Source organism: Erinaceus europaeus, chromosome 12 (assembly GCF_950295315.1).
Source record: "Erinaceus europaeus chromosome 12, mEriEur2.1, whole genome shotgun sequence".
Classification (NCBI taxonomy): Eukaryota; Metazoa; Chordata; class Mammalia; order Eulipotyphla; family Erinaceidae; genus Erinaceus; species Erinaceus europaeus.
Genome location: NC_080173.1, coordinates 69,801,624 through 69,821,502, shown reverse-complemented (window position 1 = coordinate 69,821,502; position 19,879 = coordinate 69,801,624). Strand labels below are relative to the sequence as shown.

Genomic DNA, 19,879 nt, shown 5'->3' with positions numbered 1-19,879 from the left:
TTTATTGCTCAACAAATTGTTTGGCCTCATATGTTAACTCTCTTTTCAATCACCAGGTTCCAGATGCCACCAGGATGCTGGCTAGGCTTCCCTGGATTGAAGACCCCACCAATGTGTCCTGGAGCTCAGCTTCCCCAGAGACACACCCTACTAGGGAAAGAGAGAGGCAGACTGGGGGTATGGACCGACCAGTCAACGCCCATGTTCAGCAGGGAAGCAATTACAGAAGCCAGACCTTCCACCTTCTGCAACCCACAATGACCCTGGGTCCATGCTTCCAGAGGGCTAGAGAATGGGAAAGCTACCATGGGAGGGGGGGGTTATGGGGATTGGGTGGTGGGAATTATGTGGAGTTGTACCCCTTATACCCTATGTTTTTGTTCACTAATCCTTTCTTAAATAAAAAATTTAATAGAAAAAATATAAAATAAAAAGAAAAAAAGAAAAAAATTTATTTTATTTATTTATTCCCTTTTGTTGCCCTTGTTGTTTTATTGTTGTAGTTATTATTGTTGTTGATGTCGTCGATGTTGGATAGGACAGAGAGAAATGGAGAGAGGAGGGGAAGACAGAGAGGGGGAGGGAAAGATAGACACCTGCAGACCTGCTTCACCGCCTGTGAAGCGACTCCCCTGCAGGTGGGGAGCCAGGGTTCGAATCAGGATCCTTATGCCCGTCCTTGTGCTTTGCGCCACCTGCGCTTAACCCGCTGTGCTACAGCCCGACTCCCAGACTCAAAGTTTTTTTTATCTCCCCATAATAAATGCTTGCACATAACTCTTTTTTTTTTTTTTTGCCTCCAGGGTTATTGCTGGGGCTCAGTGCCTGCACTATAAATCCACTGCTCCTGGAGGCCATTTTTCCCATTTTGTTGCTGTTGTTGCACTTGTTGTAGCTGTTACTGTTGTCATAGCTGTTGTTGGACAGGACAGAGCGAAATGGAGAGAGGAGGGGAAGACAGAGAGGGGGAGAGAAAGATAGATATCTGTAGACCTGCTTCACCACTTGTGATGTGACCCCCCTGCTGGTGGGGAGCCGGGGGCTTGAACTGGGATGCTTACCCTGGTCCTTGTGCTTCGTGCCATGTGCTCTTAACCTGCTGCGTTACTGCCCAGCTCCTGCATATCACTCTTACCATCCAGCTGTGTCTTTCACCATCATGCATCAGGTTCAACAGGTATTTCTTGCGTCCCAACTGCACCAGGCACTACTCTGGGCCTAAGGATAAAGCAACACCTGAGGTCTCTGGCCTCGTGAATTTTACTTACACATTATAAGGTGACAAATGACAAGTAGCAAACAAATAAATCTATAGTAAGTCAGAAGGTGATAAATGCCAGGGAAACACCAAAGAGCTGAAAGAGATGGGAATGCGTGTGGAATATTTTTTGCCCCAAGGGCTTCATCTGAGCATGATCCCACACCACTCCAACAAATGTTTTTAAAAAGTATATACTTTGTGGTCCGGGAGGTGGCGCAGTGGATAAAGCATTGGACTCTCAAGCATGAGGCCCTGAGTTCAATCCCTGGCAGCACATGTACTAGAGTGATGTCTGGTTCTTTCTCTCCTTCTATCTTTCTCAGTAAATAAATAAATAGATAAAATAGTTTTAAAATGTATATAAATTATTTCCATGAGAGATATGGGGGGGGAGAAAGGGAAAGAGAAAGACAGAGAGACAGAGACACCAGAGGGCTGCTCAGCTCTGGCTTATGGTAGCACTGGGAATTGAAGCTGGAATCTCAGGCATGGAAGTCTTTTGTAGAACCATTTTGCTCTCTCCTCAGCCCAAGACCCTTTAGTCCTCCCCCCCCCCCCCCGCCAGATAGCTGGTAACATGGCAAGAAACAGAGAGAAAAGGCACCACAGCTCCGTGACTTGTGAGGCTTCCCCTTTGCATGGAGCTCCTATCTGGTGACTGAAGGCTCAAACCCAGTTCCTCACAAATGGTAAATGTGTATTCTGTCTATTAAGTGAGCAATCTCCCAGCCCCTACATGTGGAATCTTATAGACAGTGGTCAGGAAAGGCCTCCCTGAGCAGGGGATATCTGAGCAGAGACCCAATAAAAGTGAGCAAGTAAATTCTGCAGTTGTGTTAAGGAAGGGTGCTAGGACAGGGAGAAAACCCACTGCAAAATCCCCCAGGCAGGAAAAAAAATTCTCCGGGCAGGAGCAAGCTTGGCCTGTTTCAAAAGTAGCAAAAAGGTTTGGGGCTACAGAATGACAGTAATTCACCAAACTTTCATGCATGAGGCTCTGAGCCCCCAGATTCAATTCCCAGCACCACTGTAAGCCAAAGCTGAGCAGTGCTTTTGCAGAATAATAACAATACTTGAAAGGCATATGCCCTTTTAAAAAATATTTGTAAAACAAACAAAAAAAATGTTCATGGGGCCTGGTGGTGGCCCACCTGGTTAAGCACACATGTTAACAATGAGCAAGGACCCAGGTTCAAGCCCCCGGCCCCCATCTACAAGGGGAGAGCTTCACAAGTGGTGAAGCAGGGCTGCAGGTGTCTCTCTGTCACTCTCCCTCTCTATCACCCACCTCCTCTCAATTTCTGGCTGTCTTTATCAAATAAATAAAGATAATAAAAATTAAAAAAGAAACAATTTGTTCATTAACATGAGAGAGAGAAGCAGAACACCACTCTGGCACATGTAATGCTGGGGATTAAACTAGGTATTCAGCTCTAGACCTCATGCTTTTAAGGTCAATGCTTCAAGCCACGGTGCCACTCAAAGCACATAAGGCTTTGAGTGCTTTCTGTGTGCCAGGTAAAGTCTGGTTCTGTACTACCATGTCTGGTGTGCAGATGAGAGATGAAGTTGAAGGTCAGGGAGCTTTTATATTTATGTGGCTGAACTATGACTTGAATCCAATCTATTGGAGACCAAACTCCTCCACCCCCCCCCCCTTTTTTTTTCCAGAGCACTGCTCAGTTCTGGTTTATAGTAGTGTGTGTGTGTGTGTGTGTGTGTGTGTGTGTGGGGATTGAACCTGGGACTTCTGGAGCCTCAGGCATGAAAGTCTCTTTGCATAACCATTATGCTATCTACCCCCCCCTTCTACTCCATTTTATTGACTTCCCTAGAAGGAAGGATGGAGACACCTTGGCTTTTGAGTGTTGGGGATGTTCTAGAAAGGACAGCAATTCCTGGCAGAATCCTGTGGGCAGACTAGATTCTAGCTCTGCCCCTTATGAGCCAACAGAGGCCCCAGAGAGCTGACCTAGTGCCATGCTTCTATGAACTCCCTCTCAGCAGCACAGCCTTGGGGGAAATGGATAAGCACAGTGAGTGGAGCTGGAGGTAGGAGGTACCAGAGGACAGGGCCTCCTGATTCCATTGTGAACTGGCCCATCACCTTGGCACCCTGGAATAGGAATAATCTTTTCTCAATTACCCATCCACAGACTAACCATCTCCTCTCTCTTTCCTGAACATTCTGGACATCTGTTCCATTGCTTTCACTTGGTGCTGTGTGGACCTTGACTCCTCAGTGGTCACCTTTAGTCCTGTGCTAAAACACAGTCTGGGCCTGTCCTCTGTCAGTATTCAGTGGCTCCTTGCTGCTTAAGGACAAACTCCATAGCACAGCATCTGGAGTCCTAGTCCTCCTTCCAGCCTGGAATCCTATTCTCATCTTTCCAAAAAGCCCCACTACTTCAGACCTTCCACAACCAGAGCATCCTTTATGTGTTTTCCTGTTAGCAAGTGCAATGGGGCCTGGTTCTCCACCTTTAGCAACACCAAAAGCTGGCAGGATCTTTGAAACATTTTTCTTGAGTGACTTCAGAAATCTTGCATGGAATTCAGAGACCTACCACACCACTTCACCTACCACACCAAGCTGAGGCTGTGGAGGAAGAGGTGTGATGGTGACTGAAAGCTGGCCTGGTACACATGGTGCCACAGGTAGTATCTTTCCTCTTTGCCCCAGCCTCTTTAAGCAAGACTGGTGGGGATCAACAACCCTTTCACGGCCTTGCTTTCTTCCCCACTCTGCTCCTTTGTTACAGTACCTCCCTTCCCATTTACACACACACACCTCTGATGATACTGGGTGTTTGCTGCTGGTAGTGGACACAACCCTGCAGAAGCCATGGTACTTTCATGTCAGTCTGAGCACTTCCTGCCTGCAGCGGTTAGTGCTTGTAGAATTTGGGCCCTTAAAAAAGGTACAAGCAAGTGGTGGCTGACATCCAGCTGGCTACTGGCATGTAGCTTGCACAAAGGAAGGCATCTTTTTCTGAACTGGCTCACCTTTGTGGCATGTTCTTCGTATTTGATCTGCCTGAAAGGGGAGAGGGATTATTTTTCTGGTCTGCTTCTTGGAGTCCCTTATAGAGATCACCTACACCTACCTACTTGTAGAGTGAGTGAGTGCTTGTGTGTATTCTTCCCTTTTCTTCTCCTTCTTTCTTTCTCCTTTCTTTTTCTTTCTTTCTTTTCTTTTTCTTTCTTTCTTCTTTTTTTAAATCTAGAACACTATTCAGCTCTGGCTTATAGTGGTGTGGGGGATTGAATTTGGGACCTGAGAACCTCAGGCATGAATGTCTTTCTGCATAACCATTATGCTGTCCTGGCCCAAGACCCATTTTGAAGAAGGAAATCCCATCCAGAAAACAGAATATAAACAATCATGGCAATTCCAGTCAATCAACCAAAGTGTATTGAAAGCCTGCAGAATTAAGTCCCCAACCCAGGGCCAAGGAGAAGAAAGGTGGTGGTGAAGCATCACCTTGACCTCACTGCTCACCAGTCTTCATCTCTACCTCTTGTTGATTGCTTCTGTCCCTAAACCCTGAACTAGCTACATAACCGTCAAGATGAGGAACCAGAGGATGACTGGGTAGAACTTGCCCTGTATCCTCAGTTAGGAAGTGCAGGAGTGTGTGAGTGTGTGTGTGTGAGTGTGTATGTGTGTGTGTGTGTGTGTGTGTGTGTGTTGGGGGCAGGAGAGCTGTTGGGGAGATCTGCACACTGACACTCTGGTAATCCTGCTGGCCTTGTGCATCCTATATGCACGGTCCTTTGGCACCAAACTTGTATGTTTGGGGATAGGGTTGTGAGCAACAGCCCCCCCACCCAGGTTCTTCACAGGGGACAGTGGGATTGCCTGGATCTCCTCCTCGCCCTGCAGGCGTGAAGACTCCCTTGTGGAGGAAGGACCTGGACGAGCCTGGGACCGAGGAGGCGGAGGCCGAGGTGGAAGTGGAGGCCGCGGAGGAGGCATCGGAGGAGGAGGACGAGGAGAGGAATCCAGAGGAAAACGACTCCTTGAGCGAGAGGGAGTGCCTGGAGGAGGAGGGAGAGGATGAGCGCGACGGGGGCTCGGTGTCCTACAGCCCGCTGCGCCAAGAATCCAGCATCCAGCAGGTGGCGCTGCTGCGGCGCGCCGACAGCATCTGGGGCTGGTTCAGCCCCTTCGCGCTGCTGGGCGGTCTGGCGGCTCCGGACAGGTGAGGGCGCCTCTGGGCCAAGGCTAGTGCCTACTGGGGTACGCCCGAGCCCGACTAGAGGGGTCGACGCGGTGCACTGAGCGCCTGGACCCCGCCTGCAGGAAGCGCAGCCTCCGGGAGGAGCAGTGTGTGTTGGAGACGCGGCGGCAACGGCCGCGTGGCGGGAGCTGTGCGCGCTGCGAGATCCTTTTTTGCAAGAAATGCGGAACCTTGCATAGCCACCCGGCATATGTAGAGCACGGCATTCTGGAGCACCCGGATCTGGGTGAGGCAAGGGCTGCAAGAGGGGCGGGGCTGCCGGGGTCCCAGAGGAGTCCCCATTCCCAGCCTTTGTATCCTCCTCCCTCTTCGGATCCGAAATTCCCCGTAACATTTCATATATATATATATAATTTCTTCTTACCGTGTAGGCTCTTTTCTCTCCCTCCCTTCCTTCTTTCCTTCCTTCCTTCCTTCCTTTTTTCTTTTTTGCCTCCAGGGTTATCGCTGGGGCTCGGTGCCTGCACCATGAGTCCACTGCTACTAGAGGCCATTTTTTCCCATTTTGTTGCCCTTGTTGTTGTCGTTATTGTTCCCATTGATGTTGTTGGATAGGACAGAGAGAAATGGAGAGAGGAGGGGAGACAGAGAGGGGGAGAGAAAGACACCTGCAGACCTGCTTCACGGCCTGTGAAGCGACCCCCCTGCAGGTGGGGAGCCGGGGGCTCGAACCGGGATTCTTAAGCCGGTCCTTGCGCTTTGCGCCATGTGCTCTTTACCCGCTGAGCTACTGCCCGACCCCCCATGTAGCTTTTTTAAAAAAAAAATATTTATTTGATTGAGACAGCCAGAAATCGAGAGAGACGAGGGTGATAGGGAGAGACACCTGCAGCACTGCTTCACGACTTGTGAAGCTTTCCCCACTGCAGGTGGGGACCAGGGTCTAGAACCTAGGTGCTTTTTCATTGTAACATGAGCGATCAACCAGGTGCTCCACCACCCAGCCCCCATAACCTTTCCAGCACACCCTGCAAATGCTCCTTCTCAATGTCCCTTCTCAGAGCCGTGCTCTAGAGCGCCCCCCTCTGGCAAGGAGGGCCAGCCCAATTAAGGCGACTCTCGCTGTCACCTACCGCCCACCCAGTGAGGAGCCCAGCACCACCTGGTGCTCCAGAGGGCATCCACCCCCGACAGCACCCAGTGCCTGCCTGACTCCACCCCACCCTCACCCCTCCATGCTCCTCACAGTCTCATGTTCCTCTCTTGGCTGTTTTAGGTTCCTCTGGTCAAGTGGACAGAGGCATGGCTTAGAGAAAATAACCTCCAGGTTCCCTCAGCCCTCTGAGAAATCTGCTCCTTCTTTTTAAATCACTGAATAAAACCTTCAATCAGGTGTCAGTGTCCTGAGGCGGGGGTGAGATGGTTCCGGTCAGCTTGATGACAGTTGAGTCTCCTTCCCTCTGGCTGTGGTTACAGTCAGTGGGGAAAGAGCAGGAGAGACTCCTTCAGTACTGGGAGAAACAAAGCACTGGACTCCAAAGGCCATTCTTAGAGAGAGAGAGAGAGATGAGAGTGAACGCTGACTAAGGCTCACCTCCATGGCCATCGTGCCCGGGTCTTACAGAGATAATATATGCAAAAGAAGTGCTGGCTGGTGGAGGGGGCTAAGCAGATATCAAAATGCTGAGACTTGCGGAGGCAGCAGACACAATGGGAAGCCAGCTCCTTCTGGAGGAATCTCAGCTATTCGTGGCCAGCCAGCCAGGGCTCCTGGAATGCTTCATGTGTGGCCTGGAGAATGTGGCCATTGTAAGCACAGGGGCTCCTCCGGCCTGCAGTGCCTGCATGGAGGTTCCTGTTCCCTTCCTGCCACATGTTGTCCCTCATCCGGTCCAGAAGGTGAGGGGCAGCAAGGACATTTTACTTTATTATTATATTTTATTGTCTTTGTTTATTGGATAGAGACAGCCAAAAATCAAGAGGGAAGAGGGTGAGAGACAGACACTTGCAGCCTTGCTTCACTACTCATGAAGCTTTCCCCCTGCAGGTGGAGAGTGGGTGCTTGAATCTGGGTCCTTGTGCATTGTAACCTGTGTGTTCAACCAGGTATGCCACCACCGGCCCCAAGATTTTACTTTACTTTCTTTCTTTCTTTCTTTTTTTTTTTTTTGCCTCCAGGGTTATTGCTGGGGCTCGGTGCCTGCACCATGAATCCACTGCTCCTGGAAGCCATTTTTCCCCCTTTTTTGTTGCCCTTGTTGTTGTAGCCTTGTTGTGGTTATTATTGTTGTTGTTGATGTCATTCATTGTTGGATAGGACAGAGAGAAATGGAGAGAGGAGGGGAAGACAGAGGGGAGAAGAGAAAGATAAGACACCTACAGACCTGCTTCCCTGCTTGTGAAGCAACTCCCCTACAGGTGGGGCACCAGAGGCTCGAACCCAGATTCTTATGCCTGTCTTTGCGCTTTGTGCCACATGTGCTTAATCCGCTGCGCTACCGCCCAACCCCCAGACAGATTTTTTAAAATTATCTATAATTAAAAAACTGAAAACTATTCCATGGAAGGATGATTTCTGCTTCCAGGCCCACCAGCTGGGTGGGGGCACCTCTTTATTTCAGTCTCACTCCAAAAATGGTGGCGCCCAGCAGTTCTGCATCAGTTACCCCTTGCTCTGGATCCTGACACCCACTCCACCTCAGTCTTTAATTTTGGAGACCCAACCCATCCAAGTTGGATGTAACCTCTGATAAAATAAAGCCCAGTTCTCCAAGGACTGGCTGAAGCAGGAAATCCTGAGGAGAGGTGGACTGTCTTGCAAAGTGGTCCCAACTTCTCAGCTGAGTTTTGCTTTGTGTGCTGTCTGTATGCCCAGTGCAGTCACTTGGACAGGAATTGCACTTTCAGTGGAAGAAACACCATCCCCAAGGCTTGGGGGAAGGCTAAAGTCTTTGAGGAAATAGTTGTACGGCCTGGGACCCTTTTTTTTTTTTTTGGTTTGTTTCTCCTTGGACTGATGCCAGCTTCTCCTCATGTAGTGGGGATAGCAGAGAGAGAATGATGCCTTCTCCAGAGGACAAATCCAGAGAAATATTCATGTCTGATCTCCAGGGAGGCTGAGACTCCCCAGACAGGTTCATCCCTGGGCTAGGGGACACAGTTGGCTGTGAGGGCATCTTGAGGTTCATTAAGAGATGAAATGCCTTCAGAACAATTCACCCCCTGAATTGGCGTGCCAACAGCCCATCCAGGGCAGTTCTGTGGCCCAGTGGCCTGAAGCTGTCACCTGCAGCTTGGCCTGATCAAGGCGCCAGTAGTGGTCATCTCTGAAGAAGAAGATGGAGCCATCAGGCCATGGCAGGGCCCCGTTGACCTCCTCAGGGATGCTGCCCCAGTCCTGCAGACTTCGGGGGTAGTATGGCTCCACCTGCAGCCCCCCTCTGCTCAGTACATAGTAGCGGGGACCCTTGAAGAGGATGAGGCGGCTCAGAGGAGGGAAGAAGAGGGCCGCGTCAGGGTGTCGGGGCAGGCCCCCTGCACGACACAACCGTGGTGAGCCCCACACTGGCTTGGGGCCCCGGAACCTCCAGCATCGATTCCCTGTGGGACATTGGAAAAGCCAGTGTGAGCTGGTGGCTTTCGCCTTTAGGTCCTTCACCCACCTCTTTTCCCCACTACCCATGTTACCCATTCAGGCTGGAGTCTGAGGTGTGTGGTAGCATTTGTGAAAATCAAAAGGGATCATACTAATCAGTAACAGGAATTGCACTTTCAGTGGAAGAAACACCATCCCCAAGGCTTGGGAGAAGGATAAGGTCCTTGAGGAAATAGCTGTAGGGTCTGGGACTCCTTTTTTGTTTCTCCTTGGACTGATGCCAGCTTCTCCTGTGGTGGGGACAGCAGAGAGAGAATGCAACAGGGGAGGGACTGCTGTGGGATAGGCTTCCAATGGGTGTTAGCAGAGAGGGCAGGGAGAGCCCAGAGACCCTCTCAGTTCCTGTGGATAGCAGGGCCTCTCCAGAGTGAGAGGTGAATAGCAGGGAAGGCCAGGAGTGGCTTCAGTTCCAGTCCCACTGATCCAGGGGCTTTTGTTTCGTTCAATTTTGTGTCCTAACACCTGCACCTGTGTCTAACACACAACACGGACTTAATGTCTGTTGAACAAATTGACACTTTACTGAGCACACTGCATACTCCCCAAATGTGTCTATGTGTCTCTGTGAATTTGCACATGTGTAATTTCACTCCTATGGGCTGCTTTTTTCATTCAGAGAAGAGAGAAGGAGAGACAATACAACACTGGAGTTTTCTCCAGTGTCATGGCCCCTTCCGTGCGGTACTGGGACTTGAACCTGGGCCATGTGAATGGTAAGACATATGCCCTACCCAGTGTATATCTCTCCAGCCCCTCCTCAGACATTATGTTCTTTCTCTTTCTAAAAATGTATTATGTAGGGGACAGATGGTAATGCACACATAGTACGAAGCCCAAGGACCTCTGCAAGGATCCCAGTTCAAGGTCCTGGTTCCTTCCCACAGGCATCTCTCCATCTCTTTCCCTCTCTGTCTTCCCTCTCCCTCTCAATTTCTGTTTCTATCCAATAATAAATAAATAAATAAATATTATATAAAAATGTACTATGTTTGTAGGGGGTAATGTATTCCTTTAAAAATGTTTTAATTTATTGGATAGAGACAGAAAGGGAAGGGGAAGATAGGGAGACAAGAAGAGAGGAGAAGAGAGGGAGACCTGCAGTACTGCTTCACTGCTTGTGAAGTTTCTGCCCTGCAGGTGGGAACTGGGGTCTTGAACCCAGATCCTTAAACATTATAATGTGTGCTCAACCTGGTACACTACTGCCCAGCCCCAGACTTAATCTTCCTTCTCCAAAAAATCTGAGAGATTATTTCCTCATTCAGGAAATTCAAGGTGGTCCAGGAGGTGATGCAGTGATAAAGCTTTGGACTCTCAAGCATGAGGTCCTGAGTTCGATCCCCCAGCAGCACATGTGCCAGAGTGATGTCTGGTTCTTTCTCTCTCTCCTCCTATCTTTCTCATTAATAAATAAATAAAATCTAAAAAAAAAAGAAATTCAAGCTGGGGGGCTAGACAGTGGCACACCTGGTTAAGCGCACATAGTACTAAATACAAGGACCTGCACAAGTGGTGAAGCAAGTCTGCAGGTGTCTATCTTTCTCTCTCCCTCTCTACCGCCCCCTCCTCTCTCAATTTCTTTCTATCCTATCCAATAAAATGGAAAAACAGCTGCCAGAAGCAGTGGATTTATAATACTGGCAACAAGCCCCAGCAATAACCCTGGAGTCAAAAATTTAAATAAATAAATAAATAGAAATTCAAGCTTAAATGGCTTGCCCCAACTTCACACAGTCAAGATTTCAAGGAAGATATGACTTGTTGCTGAGCTGTAGAGCTCAGGAAGTTCTCTGCTTTTATCTAGATTCTGTGTGTTTTTTTTTAATTCAAGATTTATTACTAATGAAGGACAAAGAGAACCAGAGTTTCATTCTGTCAAGTGCAATACAAGGGCTTGAACTCAGGACTTCACACTTGCAAGTCCAGTGCTCTGGTCATTTCACTACCTCCCAAGTTGTTAAGACTCTTCTCTGAAAAGCTCCCCATCTTCTTCTGTGGGACAACCTACAGTCCCCTCACTCCTTCACACTTTCTCATCACTGAAGCAATCTCCTGTTAGACTTTCCGGGGTCTACAGATTTAAGCACAGATCAAAGCCTTGTCCTTATTGTCCTCTTTTGACCTTGCCCAGAATACCTCCCTTTCTGGGCCTCAACTGTTATTTATTTTTTTATTTTTTGCCTCCAGGGTTATTGCTGGGGCTTGGTGCCTGCACTACAAATCCACTGCTCCTGGAGGCCATTTTTTTCATTTTGTTGCTGTCATTGTTATTGTTGTTAGATGGGACAAAGAGAAATCTTGAGAGGAGGGGAAGAAAGATACCTGCAGACCTGCTTCACTGCTTGTGAAGCAACCACCCTGCAGGTGAGGAGCTGGGGCTTGAACCAGGATCCCTAGGCCAGTCCTTGTGCTTTGTGTCATGTACACTTAACCCGCTGCCAGTTATGTTTTTTATTGCCACCAGGGTTATTGCTGAGGCTCAGTGCCTGCACGACTAATTCACTGCTCCCAGTGGTCTTTTTCTTCCCCTTCCCTCCTTCCTCCTTATTTTAGATATAAACAGAAATTGAGAGAGGGAGAGGGAGGGAAGGGGGGATGGAGAGAGAGAGAGGTATCTATAATACTACTCCACTGCTCTGAAGCTTCCCCCCCATATGGAAACCAGGAACTAGAAGCTGCAAATGGTGCTGTGTGTGCTCTATTGGATGCACCACTTGTTCAGCCCCTTGATTTTTTTCCCCCCATAGCTTGGGGAAATGAACCTAGGGCCTCATGGATGTATGATACAGCTGAGGTGATTCCCCAGGCTGATTTTCTCTTGGTGACAGAGAGAGAAAGAGAGAGAGAGAGAGAGAGAGAGGGAGAATAGAGACTTTACAATACCGTCCAAACATCCATAGAGCACTCCCTGGTACTGCATGGTGCTTCCATGTGGTGCTGAGGCTCAAACTCAGGGTCTCACCTCAGATATGGGGAGATGCACCACACTCTACTGGTGCTGAGGTAACTCCTGGCCATAGGCCTCAACTTGCTCATCTACCCAGGGTGGTACCTTTGAAGAAGTAGAAGTCTCCATCCTCCAGTGACACTGCAGCAGCCTCAATGTCGGGGGGCAGCCCGGCCCATCTTTCCTTTAGTGGATGGGGCTCAGAGACATTGCCATCAGCTGTCACCTCCCAGAAGTGGCTCCCTTTAAAAATGTATAGTCGTTTCTCATCTGCTCAAGACAACAGAGTTGAATGATCATCAACCTTTCCTTTCCTTTTTAAAAAATTATTTTAAAATATTTATTTTTATTATTTATTCCCTTTTGTTGCCCTTGTTGTTTTATTGTTGTAGTTATTATTGATGTTGTTGGGTAGGACAGAGAGAAATGGAGAGAGGAGGGGAAGACAGAGAAGGGGAGAGAAAAACAGACACCTGCAGACCTGCTTCACCGCCTGTGAAGTGACTCCCCTGCAAGTGGGGAGCTGGGGGCTCAAACTGGGATCCTTACTCCTGTCCTTGCGCTTTGCGCCATGTGCGCTTAACCTGCTGCGCTACTGCCCGACTCCCTTTTTTGTTTTAATTTTTAACTATCTTTGTTTGATGGAGACAGCCAGAAATAAAGAGGGAGGAGGATATAGAGGGGAAGAGTGACAGAGAGACACCTGTAGCACTGCTTCACCACTTGGGAAGCTTTCCTCCTACAGGTGGGGACTGGGGACTCAAACCCAGATCCTTGAACACTCAACCAGGTGTACCACCACCCAGAACCCCCCTCCCCAATTTTTTTTTTCTAGAGCACTGCTCAACTGTGGCTTATGGTGGTGCTGGGGAATGAACCAGAGACCTTGGAGCCTCAAATATGAAAGCCTCTTTGCATAACCGTTATGCCATCTCCCCAGCTCAACCTTCTTTGCTACAATTCAGTTTCTCATACAAAAGAGGATAAGCCATACACAGTTGGGGCAGAGGGGGAGGCATGGTAGGAAGTGATGTTTTGCATGCCTTGGGCTTGCTATGGCTTTGGATTTCTGGATTTCCTAGTTCACCTACCGACTCACATGCACACACCTTGTCCTTCACCTCAGGAGACCCCTGGGTATGTAATGGAGCGAGGAAGCAAGAAGCAAGACACAAGGGGACCATCTTACCTATAGTGATGGCGTCAAAGGAAGAATGGCAATATTTAGGACCATGGGTCTCAGGGCGTCTACCCTGGAGAATGTGGGGGTCCCAGGCCTCGAAGTCAGTGAACAGCTTTCCTGGGAGCTGGATGACCATGGAGCCCCCCTGAGGCTTCCCTTCATGAAAGAAGAGAGAGATAATGCATAGTGGTCAGAGGGTTTGAGATCTCAAAATGGCTCCTTTCATTATCACCTGACATGAAGAGGGAAAGGGAGCTGGGTAGGGAGTTAGTAATTGTCCTTGAATGTTGGTGTTAGCCAGACTCTAGGCTTCTCTCCCAAGGAACAGCCCAAGAACATAGAATCTGTTGAGATAAAATTGAGGTGGGGAGCTCAGCAAAGGTCCTGAGCACTAAAAAAGGGAGAGGACTCTCTTTCCTGAGCCCTAGGAGTGAGCACAGTTGAAGGGCACAAGCAGTGAAAGCAAGTGTAACAGTACGATACTATATATATCACTTATTAAAGGAGTGAAGTGGAGCCCAAGGAGGTCAGAATTTGGCCCCAGATCCTGAGTCCTAATCTGCAACTTCCTTGTTATGTGACTTTGGGCAAATTACCTTGCCTCTCTGAGCTTCTTTCTCCCCGTCTCTGGACAAAAAGATACTTACTTTATTGACTGGGGAGGTAGCTTAACCAATTGGTAGGACATTGGACTTGAACTCCAGAGGTTCCTACTTTGATCCCTGGTGCTGCAAGTACCAGAGTGAATCTGGCTTGTCTTTCTGTTTCATTTATTTATTCATTTTTTTCTATTTTTTAAAAAATATTTTAATTTATGGTTTATTGAATAGAGAAAGAAAAACTGAGAGGAAAGAGAGGGGGAGAAAGAGACACCTGCAGCACTGTTACACCACTAGTGAAGCTTTCCCCCTGCAGGTGGGGATAGGAGCTTGAACCCAAGTCCCTTGTACACAGTAATGTGTGCATTCACTCAACAAGGTGCACCACTGCCCAGACCCAAATATATTTTTATTTTTAAGTTTAAAATTTGTTTAAAATTATCTTTATTTATTTCTTGGCTATAGACAGCAAGAAATTGAGAGGGAAGGGGGTGATAGAGAGGGGGAGACAGAGAGACACCTGCAACACTGCTTCACCACTTGCAAAATTTTCCCCCTCAGGTGGAGACCCGGGGCTCAAACCTGGGTCCTTGTACATTGTAACATGTGTGCTACCACTTGGTCCCCCCCCAAATATTTTTATAGAGGCACTGACCTCACTGACTTGTGAGTTTATTATATGCCTGACCCATGGAGAAGCTCACGAAGTAGCACCTGTGGCTGTTGCTATTACAGGTGTGTAGGTTCTTGGGCTACAGTGCGTGTTCATACTCATGGGAGTTCTGTGAGGTAAGTAGGGCCTCGACTATTTTGCATGTAGGCCTGAAAGGTGGGGCAGTGAGTACAGCACTGAACTTGGAAGCATGAGGTCCCAAGTTCAACCCCCTAACATCCCCAGTGCCAGGGTGCCAGAGCGATGCTCTTGATACTGCTCTCTCCCTCTCTATCTTGTGCTAATGAACACATATATTTTAAACAAACAGTATACATTTCAGAAAGGCTGTGCTCATGAGCAGCTGCTAATCTGGAATGGACAATTCACCTGAACACAGGCCTCAGATCTTGCTCTCAGTTGCCATGGATCTGGGGGAGTGGCCAAGGGAGGCTGACCTGGTGGTGGGCAGACAGGTGCCTGGAGGTAGCACTAGGCATTGATTCTGGAGGGGATGACCACTCTGGCTCAGAGGCCTAGGCTTGAGGGGAAGAGAGCAAGAAGGGCTCTGGGGCCTGGGTTGAGGGGAGAAGTGGGAGGATGAGGGGTAAGGGGGCCGGCGGGGGGTGGGGGGGCTGTGAAAGGAACCGCAGAAGCAGAACCTGCGCAGGAATCAAGGAATTAAGAGCAGGAGGCAGGAATTGTGTAGGCTGGACAGAGGCCAATGTGTGTGTGTGGGGGGGGGGCGGGTTTGGTGGCAGCAGCCTGAAATTTTTTTAGATTCAAGGATCGGGAGTGGGGAGGCTGGATTCCCGCCTTTTATTTACTTATTATATATATATATATATATATATAATTTTTTTTTTCCTTCTTCACGTCCAAGCACTGTAGGTAGGCAGGCGGTCGGGGTAGGCCTGGGAGTGGGTGAGGCTCACCATACAGGCTCTGCACGGCCAGCACGTCGTCCCAGCTGAGCAGCGCGTCGCGGCCCAGCCTCTTGTAGTAGGGCGCCATGAGCGCGCGCGGGGCGGGCGAGTGGGTCAGGCCGAGCGTGTGTCCGATCTCGTGCGCCAGCACCACGAACAGGTTGCGCCCCCGGCGGCGGCTCAGGGTCCAGCGCTCGTCCTGGTCGAAGTGGGCTTCCCCGCGGCGGGGCAGGAAGGCGTGAGCTAGGGCGCCCCCTACAGGCGGTTCTGAGGGTCAGGCGCAGCCATTGCCCACCATGCTCCCCAAGTTTCAACCATGCCCCAGTGCAAATGCGTGTGTATGTGTGTGTGCGCGCGTGTCGGGTCTGTCGACGTACGGCACAGGGACAAACTGCCCAGAGCTCCAGCCCTGACTTTACCATTTACTAGCTGTGTGACCCTAGGTACGTAGCTTAACCACTCTGTGTCTTAGCTTCAGGAATAATGCTAGTGAAGCTTTTCTTTACTGGGCTGTTCTGAAGATTAAAAAGCTATATGTGGGGGGCTGAGTGGTAGTGCCCCGGGTTAAATGCACATGGCGCGAAATGCAAGGACTGGCACAAGAATCCTGGTTCAAGCCCCCAGCACCCCACCTGCGGGGATGTCGATTCACAAGCGGTGAAGCAGGTCTGATCGTGTCTTTTTCTCCTCCTTTCTGTCTTCCCTTCCTCTCTCATTTTCTCTCTGTCCTACTCAACAACAACTACAGCAATAACAATAACAACAACAAAGTCAACAAAAATAGAAAAAAAAATGACCTCCAGGAGCAGTGAATTTGTAGTACAGGCACAGAGCTCCAGTGATAACCCTGGAGGCAAAGGGAAAAAAAATCAATATGTGGTTGGTGTATTATACCAAAGTAAAAGACTCTAGGGTGAAGGGTGAGGGAGGGTTTAGGTCCTGGAACACGATGGAAGAGGAGGACCTAGTGGGGACTGAATTATTATGTGGAAAGCTAAAAAATGTTACACAAATATACAAAACCATTAATCTCCCAATAAAGAAATTTTAGGCCAGGCAGTGGCGCACCTGGTTAAGCGCACACACTACAGTGTGCAAGAACTCAGGTTCAAGCCCCTGGTCCCAACCTGCAGGGGGAAAAGCTTCACAAGTGGTGAAGTAGAGCTGCAGGTGTCTCTCTGTCTCTCTCTCCCTCTCTCTCCCCCACCCCCTCTCAATTTCTCTCTGTCTCTATCCAATAATAAATAAAATTTTTAAAAAATGAAAATTTAAAAATCCATATATGTATATGCTACATGTCATAGTGCCTAGCACATAATGAATGCTATGTGAGAATTACGTTCAAAAAAGATCTAAGAATCAGCTACCTCTTGAAGGAGATGAAGTGCTGGCTCTTGGTCTTGCTGCTGGGTATTTATGTGTATATATGTATGTATAGTCTCTTTAATAAAACATATATGTAGTAGGGCCAGAGAAATAGCTCACTTGGATTATGCTTTGCCATGGGCACAACCCAGGTTCAAACCCAGCCCCCAACTCATTAAAGGTCACTTCCATGCTGTGGTCTCTTTCAGTCTCTAACTCTGCCTCTCTGTCTCTGAGAAATAAAAATGTATATGTAGGGGTGGATGATGGCACACATGGTAGAATGCACACATTTTCATGAGCTAGAACTTTTCAAGCCTTTGGTCCCCACTTGTAGGAGGGGTGGATGCTTCATGAGTGGTGGGGTTTTCCCTAGTCTCTGATCCTCTACCAAGACATAAAGAAAAAAAGAAAAGAAGGCCACCAGGAGTAGTGGAGTTGTGCAGGCACCAAGCCCCAGCAATAACCCTGGTGTGGCAACACACACACACACACACACACACACACACCTAGTTGTTGCCCTTGTTCTTGTCGTTATTGTTGCCATTGCTGTTGGACAGGACAGAGAGAAATCAAGAGAGGAGGGGGATATAGGGGAGAGAAAGATACCTGCAGACCTGCTTCACCGCCCATGAAGCAACCACCCTGCAGGTGGGGAACTGGGGACTCGAACAGGGATCCTTTGGCTGATCCTTGCATTTTGTGCCATGTGCGTTTAACCTGCTGCGCCAGCGCCCCACCCCTGTAATGTTGTGTTCTTGCCTTCCCTCTTCAGGAGTCCTTTGCAGAGCTCTACCTCCCTACTGTACTATGTGTGCTTAACTGGGTGTGCCACCACCCTACCTCTCCCCTACTTGTAGTAGTGTAGCAAAAGGGGGTTGGGTTGCATGAGGGATTCCCAAGCTCTCAGTATGCTTCAGTGTCTGAGTCTGGAATAGAGAGAACATCTATCCTGTCCCAGCAAATAAGAAGGCTCAGGCTTGTCTAGAAGCAGTCTGGCCATGGGACCTCAGACTGTTCCCCCAAAAGACATACTACTCTTTAGAGTTTGTAAAGCCCTTTCCATGCAGAATCAATCCCATCTGACTTCAGTCCTGTGGTACATAGTAGGAGAGGGCCACTGCATCCACTTTACAGATAGGGAAACTGAGGGTTCTTTGGCAGGAGATGCAGCTTGTTCCAGGCCATGGGAAGAGTGAATACTTCATTGTCAGCCCCAGGCTACCTGTCTTAATTGGGTTCCCCTCCCACCTCAGGAGAGACCTCTGTGCCAGCACCTGGGCCATCAAAGGCATTGCGCAGCCCATCATTGTGGTCCCCTTGGAAGAAGGTGAGGCGGATGTCAGCGGGGCCTGTGGCTGGAGCCTCCCAGAATTCCAGTGCTGAGACGTTGCTCCACAGCTGGAAAGCAGCATGAACGGCTCCCCGGACTGCCGGCTCAGGCAGGTGTTGGGGCCAGTTCACTAGGCGGTAGGAGAGGTGCTGCTTGTACCACTTGCTGCCTGCCACCAAGAGAGAGGGTGTGTCAGTCAAACCTGCTGAGATCCCAGGTGCCCAGTTGATAGGGAGCTTTGCCTTCTTCCAAGTAGCCCCTAATCTAGTGAGGAAGATACAATTCTCTCCCTGGGCAGTCAGTCCCCAGTTAGCTGTAGGGGCACTGCTTTCAGAGCCAGTCCTTGTATTGCAGTGACCCCAATCTCAATGGCCTGGCCTGAGGAGGATGCAACATGATGGAGAAGAAGCCACCTCTGCCCGGAAAAAGTCCTCAGCCTGGAGAACCTTCTGACCTGGGATGTCCCTGTTCTCCAAAGCTGGGCTATGTCTGAAAACTACTCTGTGCTTCTTGCTGGCAGCTAATCTGTTGTGGAGGAGAGGAGGGGGCCCTCTCTCCCCTCCTTCAGCTCCACCCCACACATCTTCCTGCTTAACCTGCCCCTTTGAGTGCCTAGGGTACAGGGCTGACAAGTAACCACAAGATCTACTTCTTTGAGGTCTTTCCCTGACCCCTGGCCCTCCCCCTCACTTCCTTGGGGACTCTGGAGAGCTCTGAGGTGAAAACAAATAAGAACAAAGGGTGTGTTTTGTCACTGGCTGAGAGAAACTTTTCCGTCTCTGCTTGGTTACATTTCTCTCCCTTTGTCCAAAACTGCATTTGAAAGTGGACACTCCTATCCCAGCTTCAGGCCAGCTATGCCTAAGCCCATCTGCAGTTCACCCTGCTCACACCCAGGACTAAGGTGCTTCAAGGTCTAGATTTGGGCTGAGGAGACAGCATAATGGTTATGCGAAAGATTGTCATACCTGAGGCTCTGGGGGCCCAGATTCAATCCTCAGTACAATAAGCCAGAGCTGAGCATTGCTCTTGTCTATCTCTGTTTTTCTTTCTGTATCTCTCTCATTAAATTAAAAAAAAGAGTCTAGATCTGGGTTTTTTCTCCTGGGTTGTTTGAGTCCTGCAAGCTCTGGGGATGAGTTTATGGCTCCATGTAGAATATTCACAGCCCAGAGGCAGGGCTCCTGGGCACAAGGATCATGTTGTCTTTTGGGCCTCAGTTTCCCAAAGTGACAGGAATCCCTAGAATATGGGTGACAAATGCATAGGAAAAGCCTGTTAGGAGCTCAGGCTAGGAGGCCCACCACCCTCTCCTCCCTCAGAAGGACTGTTCAGACCCCCCAGTCCCTCTGTCCTAGAGAAATGTTTGACTGAATCAGGCAGGAGGGATGAAGTCATGAAAGTTTGGCTAGCTCCTTATCCAGCTTCTCTGCTCTGTTCTTGGGAAATTGAGACCCAGAGAAGAAACCCATCTAAGGCCTATGATTAGCAGGCCTATGCCTTGAGCCAGAACCAGACACCTAATCCAGTGTGCTTTCCACTTGAAGGGCATAGATAAGCAACAGTGTTTGCTGAGACACAAGACTTATACATTTGCTTCTTGGGGTCATATCAGGGGCGCTGTATAGACTGAAATTCTCCAGATGGAAGACAGAGTATCAGTGCAGAGAAGCAGTGCACCCTCTCTCTCCTCTTCCCTCCAATGAGAAGGAGGAGGAGCAGGAATGTCCCTTCTCTCACTCAGAGCCAAGCTCCATTCAAGGCAATGCTGCCT

The 19,879-nt window shown here is 49.1% G+C and overlaps 2 protein-coding genes across 6 annotated transcripts in view; one reads left to right on the top strand and one right to left on the bottom strand.

Annotated features, from left to right (window-relative positions):
• The first annotated feature begins 3,245 nt into the window (after window positions 1-3,245).
• On the top strand, window positions 3,246-6,836 carry C12H17orf50 (chromosome 12 C17orf50 homolog). Its single transcript, XM_060203947.1, has 4 exons — window positions 3,246-3,313; window positions 5,148-5,466; window positions 5,568-5,731; window positions 6,722-6,836. The coding sequence occupies exons 1-4, from the start codon at window positions 3,250-3,252 to the stop codon at window positions 6,754-6,756; spliced, it is 582 nt and encodes a 193-aa protein (XP_060059930.1). The 5' UTR covers window positions 3,246-3,249; the 3' UTR covers window positions 6,757-6,836.
• Window positions 6,837-7,359: 523 nt separating this feature from the next.
• The window catches only part of MMP28 (matrix metallopeptidase 28), a 35,421-nt gene continuing 22,901 nt past the window's right edge, over window positions 7,360-19,879 (bottom strand). The window contains exons 4-8 of one of the 5 annotated variants that reach the window (XM_060203941.1): window positions 18,050-18,274; window positions 15,417-15,674; window positions 13,237-13,386; window positions 12,153-12,317; window positions 7,360-9,045 (exon numbers count right to left, since the gene is read on the bottom strand). In XM_060203941.1, the coding sequence (XP_060059924.1) occupies window positions 8,651-9,045; window positions 12,153-12,317; window positions 13,237-13,386; window positions 15,417-15,674; window positions 18,050-18,274 (1,193 nt within the window). In that variant the 3' untranslated portion in view covers window positions 7,360-8,650. The remainder of the gene's footprint in view (window positions 9,046-12,152; window positions 12,318-13,236; window positions 13,387-15,416; window positions 15,675-18,049; window positions 18,275-19,879) is intronic. The other 4 variants (XM_060203942.1, XM_060203944.1, XM_060203943.1 and 1 more) reach the window with 4 other exon arrangements.

Excerpts from the sequence above, each read along its gene's own strand:
- C12H17orf50 (XM_060203947.1), top strand. The coding sequence starts at position 3,250 with ATGAACTCCCTCTCAGCAGCACAGCCTTGGGGGAAATGGATAAGCACA. Across the intron at positions 5,467-5,567 it reads GGTCTGGCGGCTCCGGACAG|GAAGCGCAGCCTCCGGGAGG; the intron begins GTGAGGGCGCCT and ends CCCCGCCTGCAG. Across the intron at positions 5,732-6,721 it reads TCTGGAGCACCCGGATCTGG|GTTCCTCTGGTCAAGTGGAC; the intron begins GTGAGGCAAGGG and ends TGGCTGTTTTAG.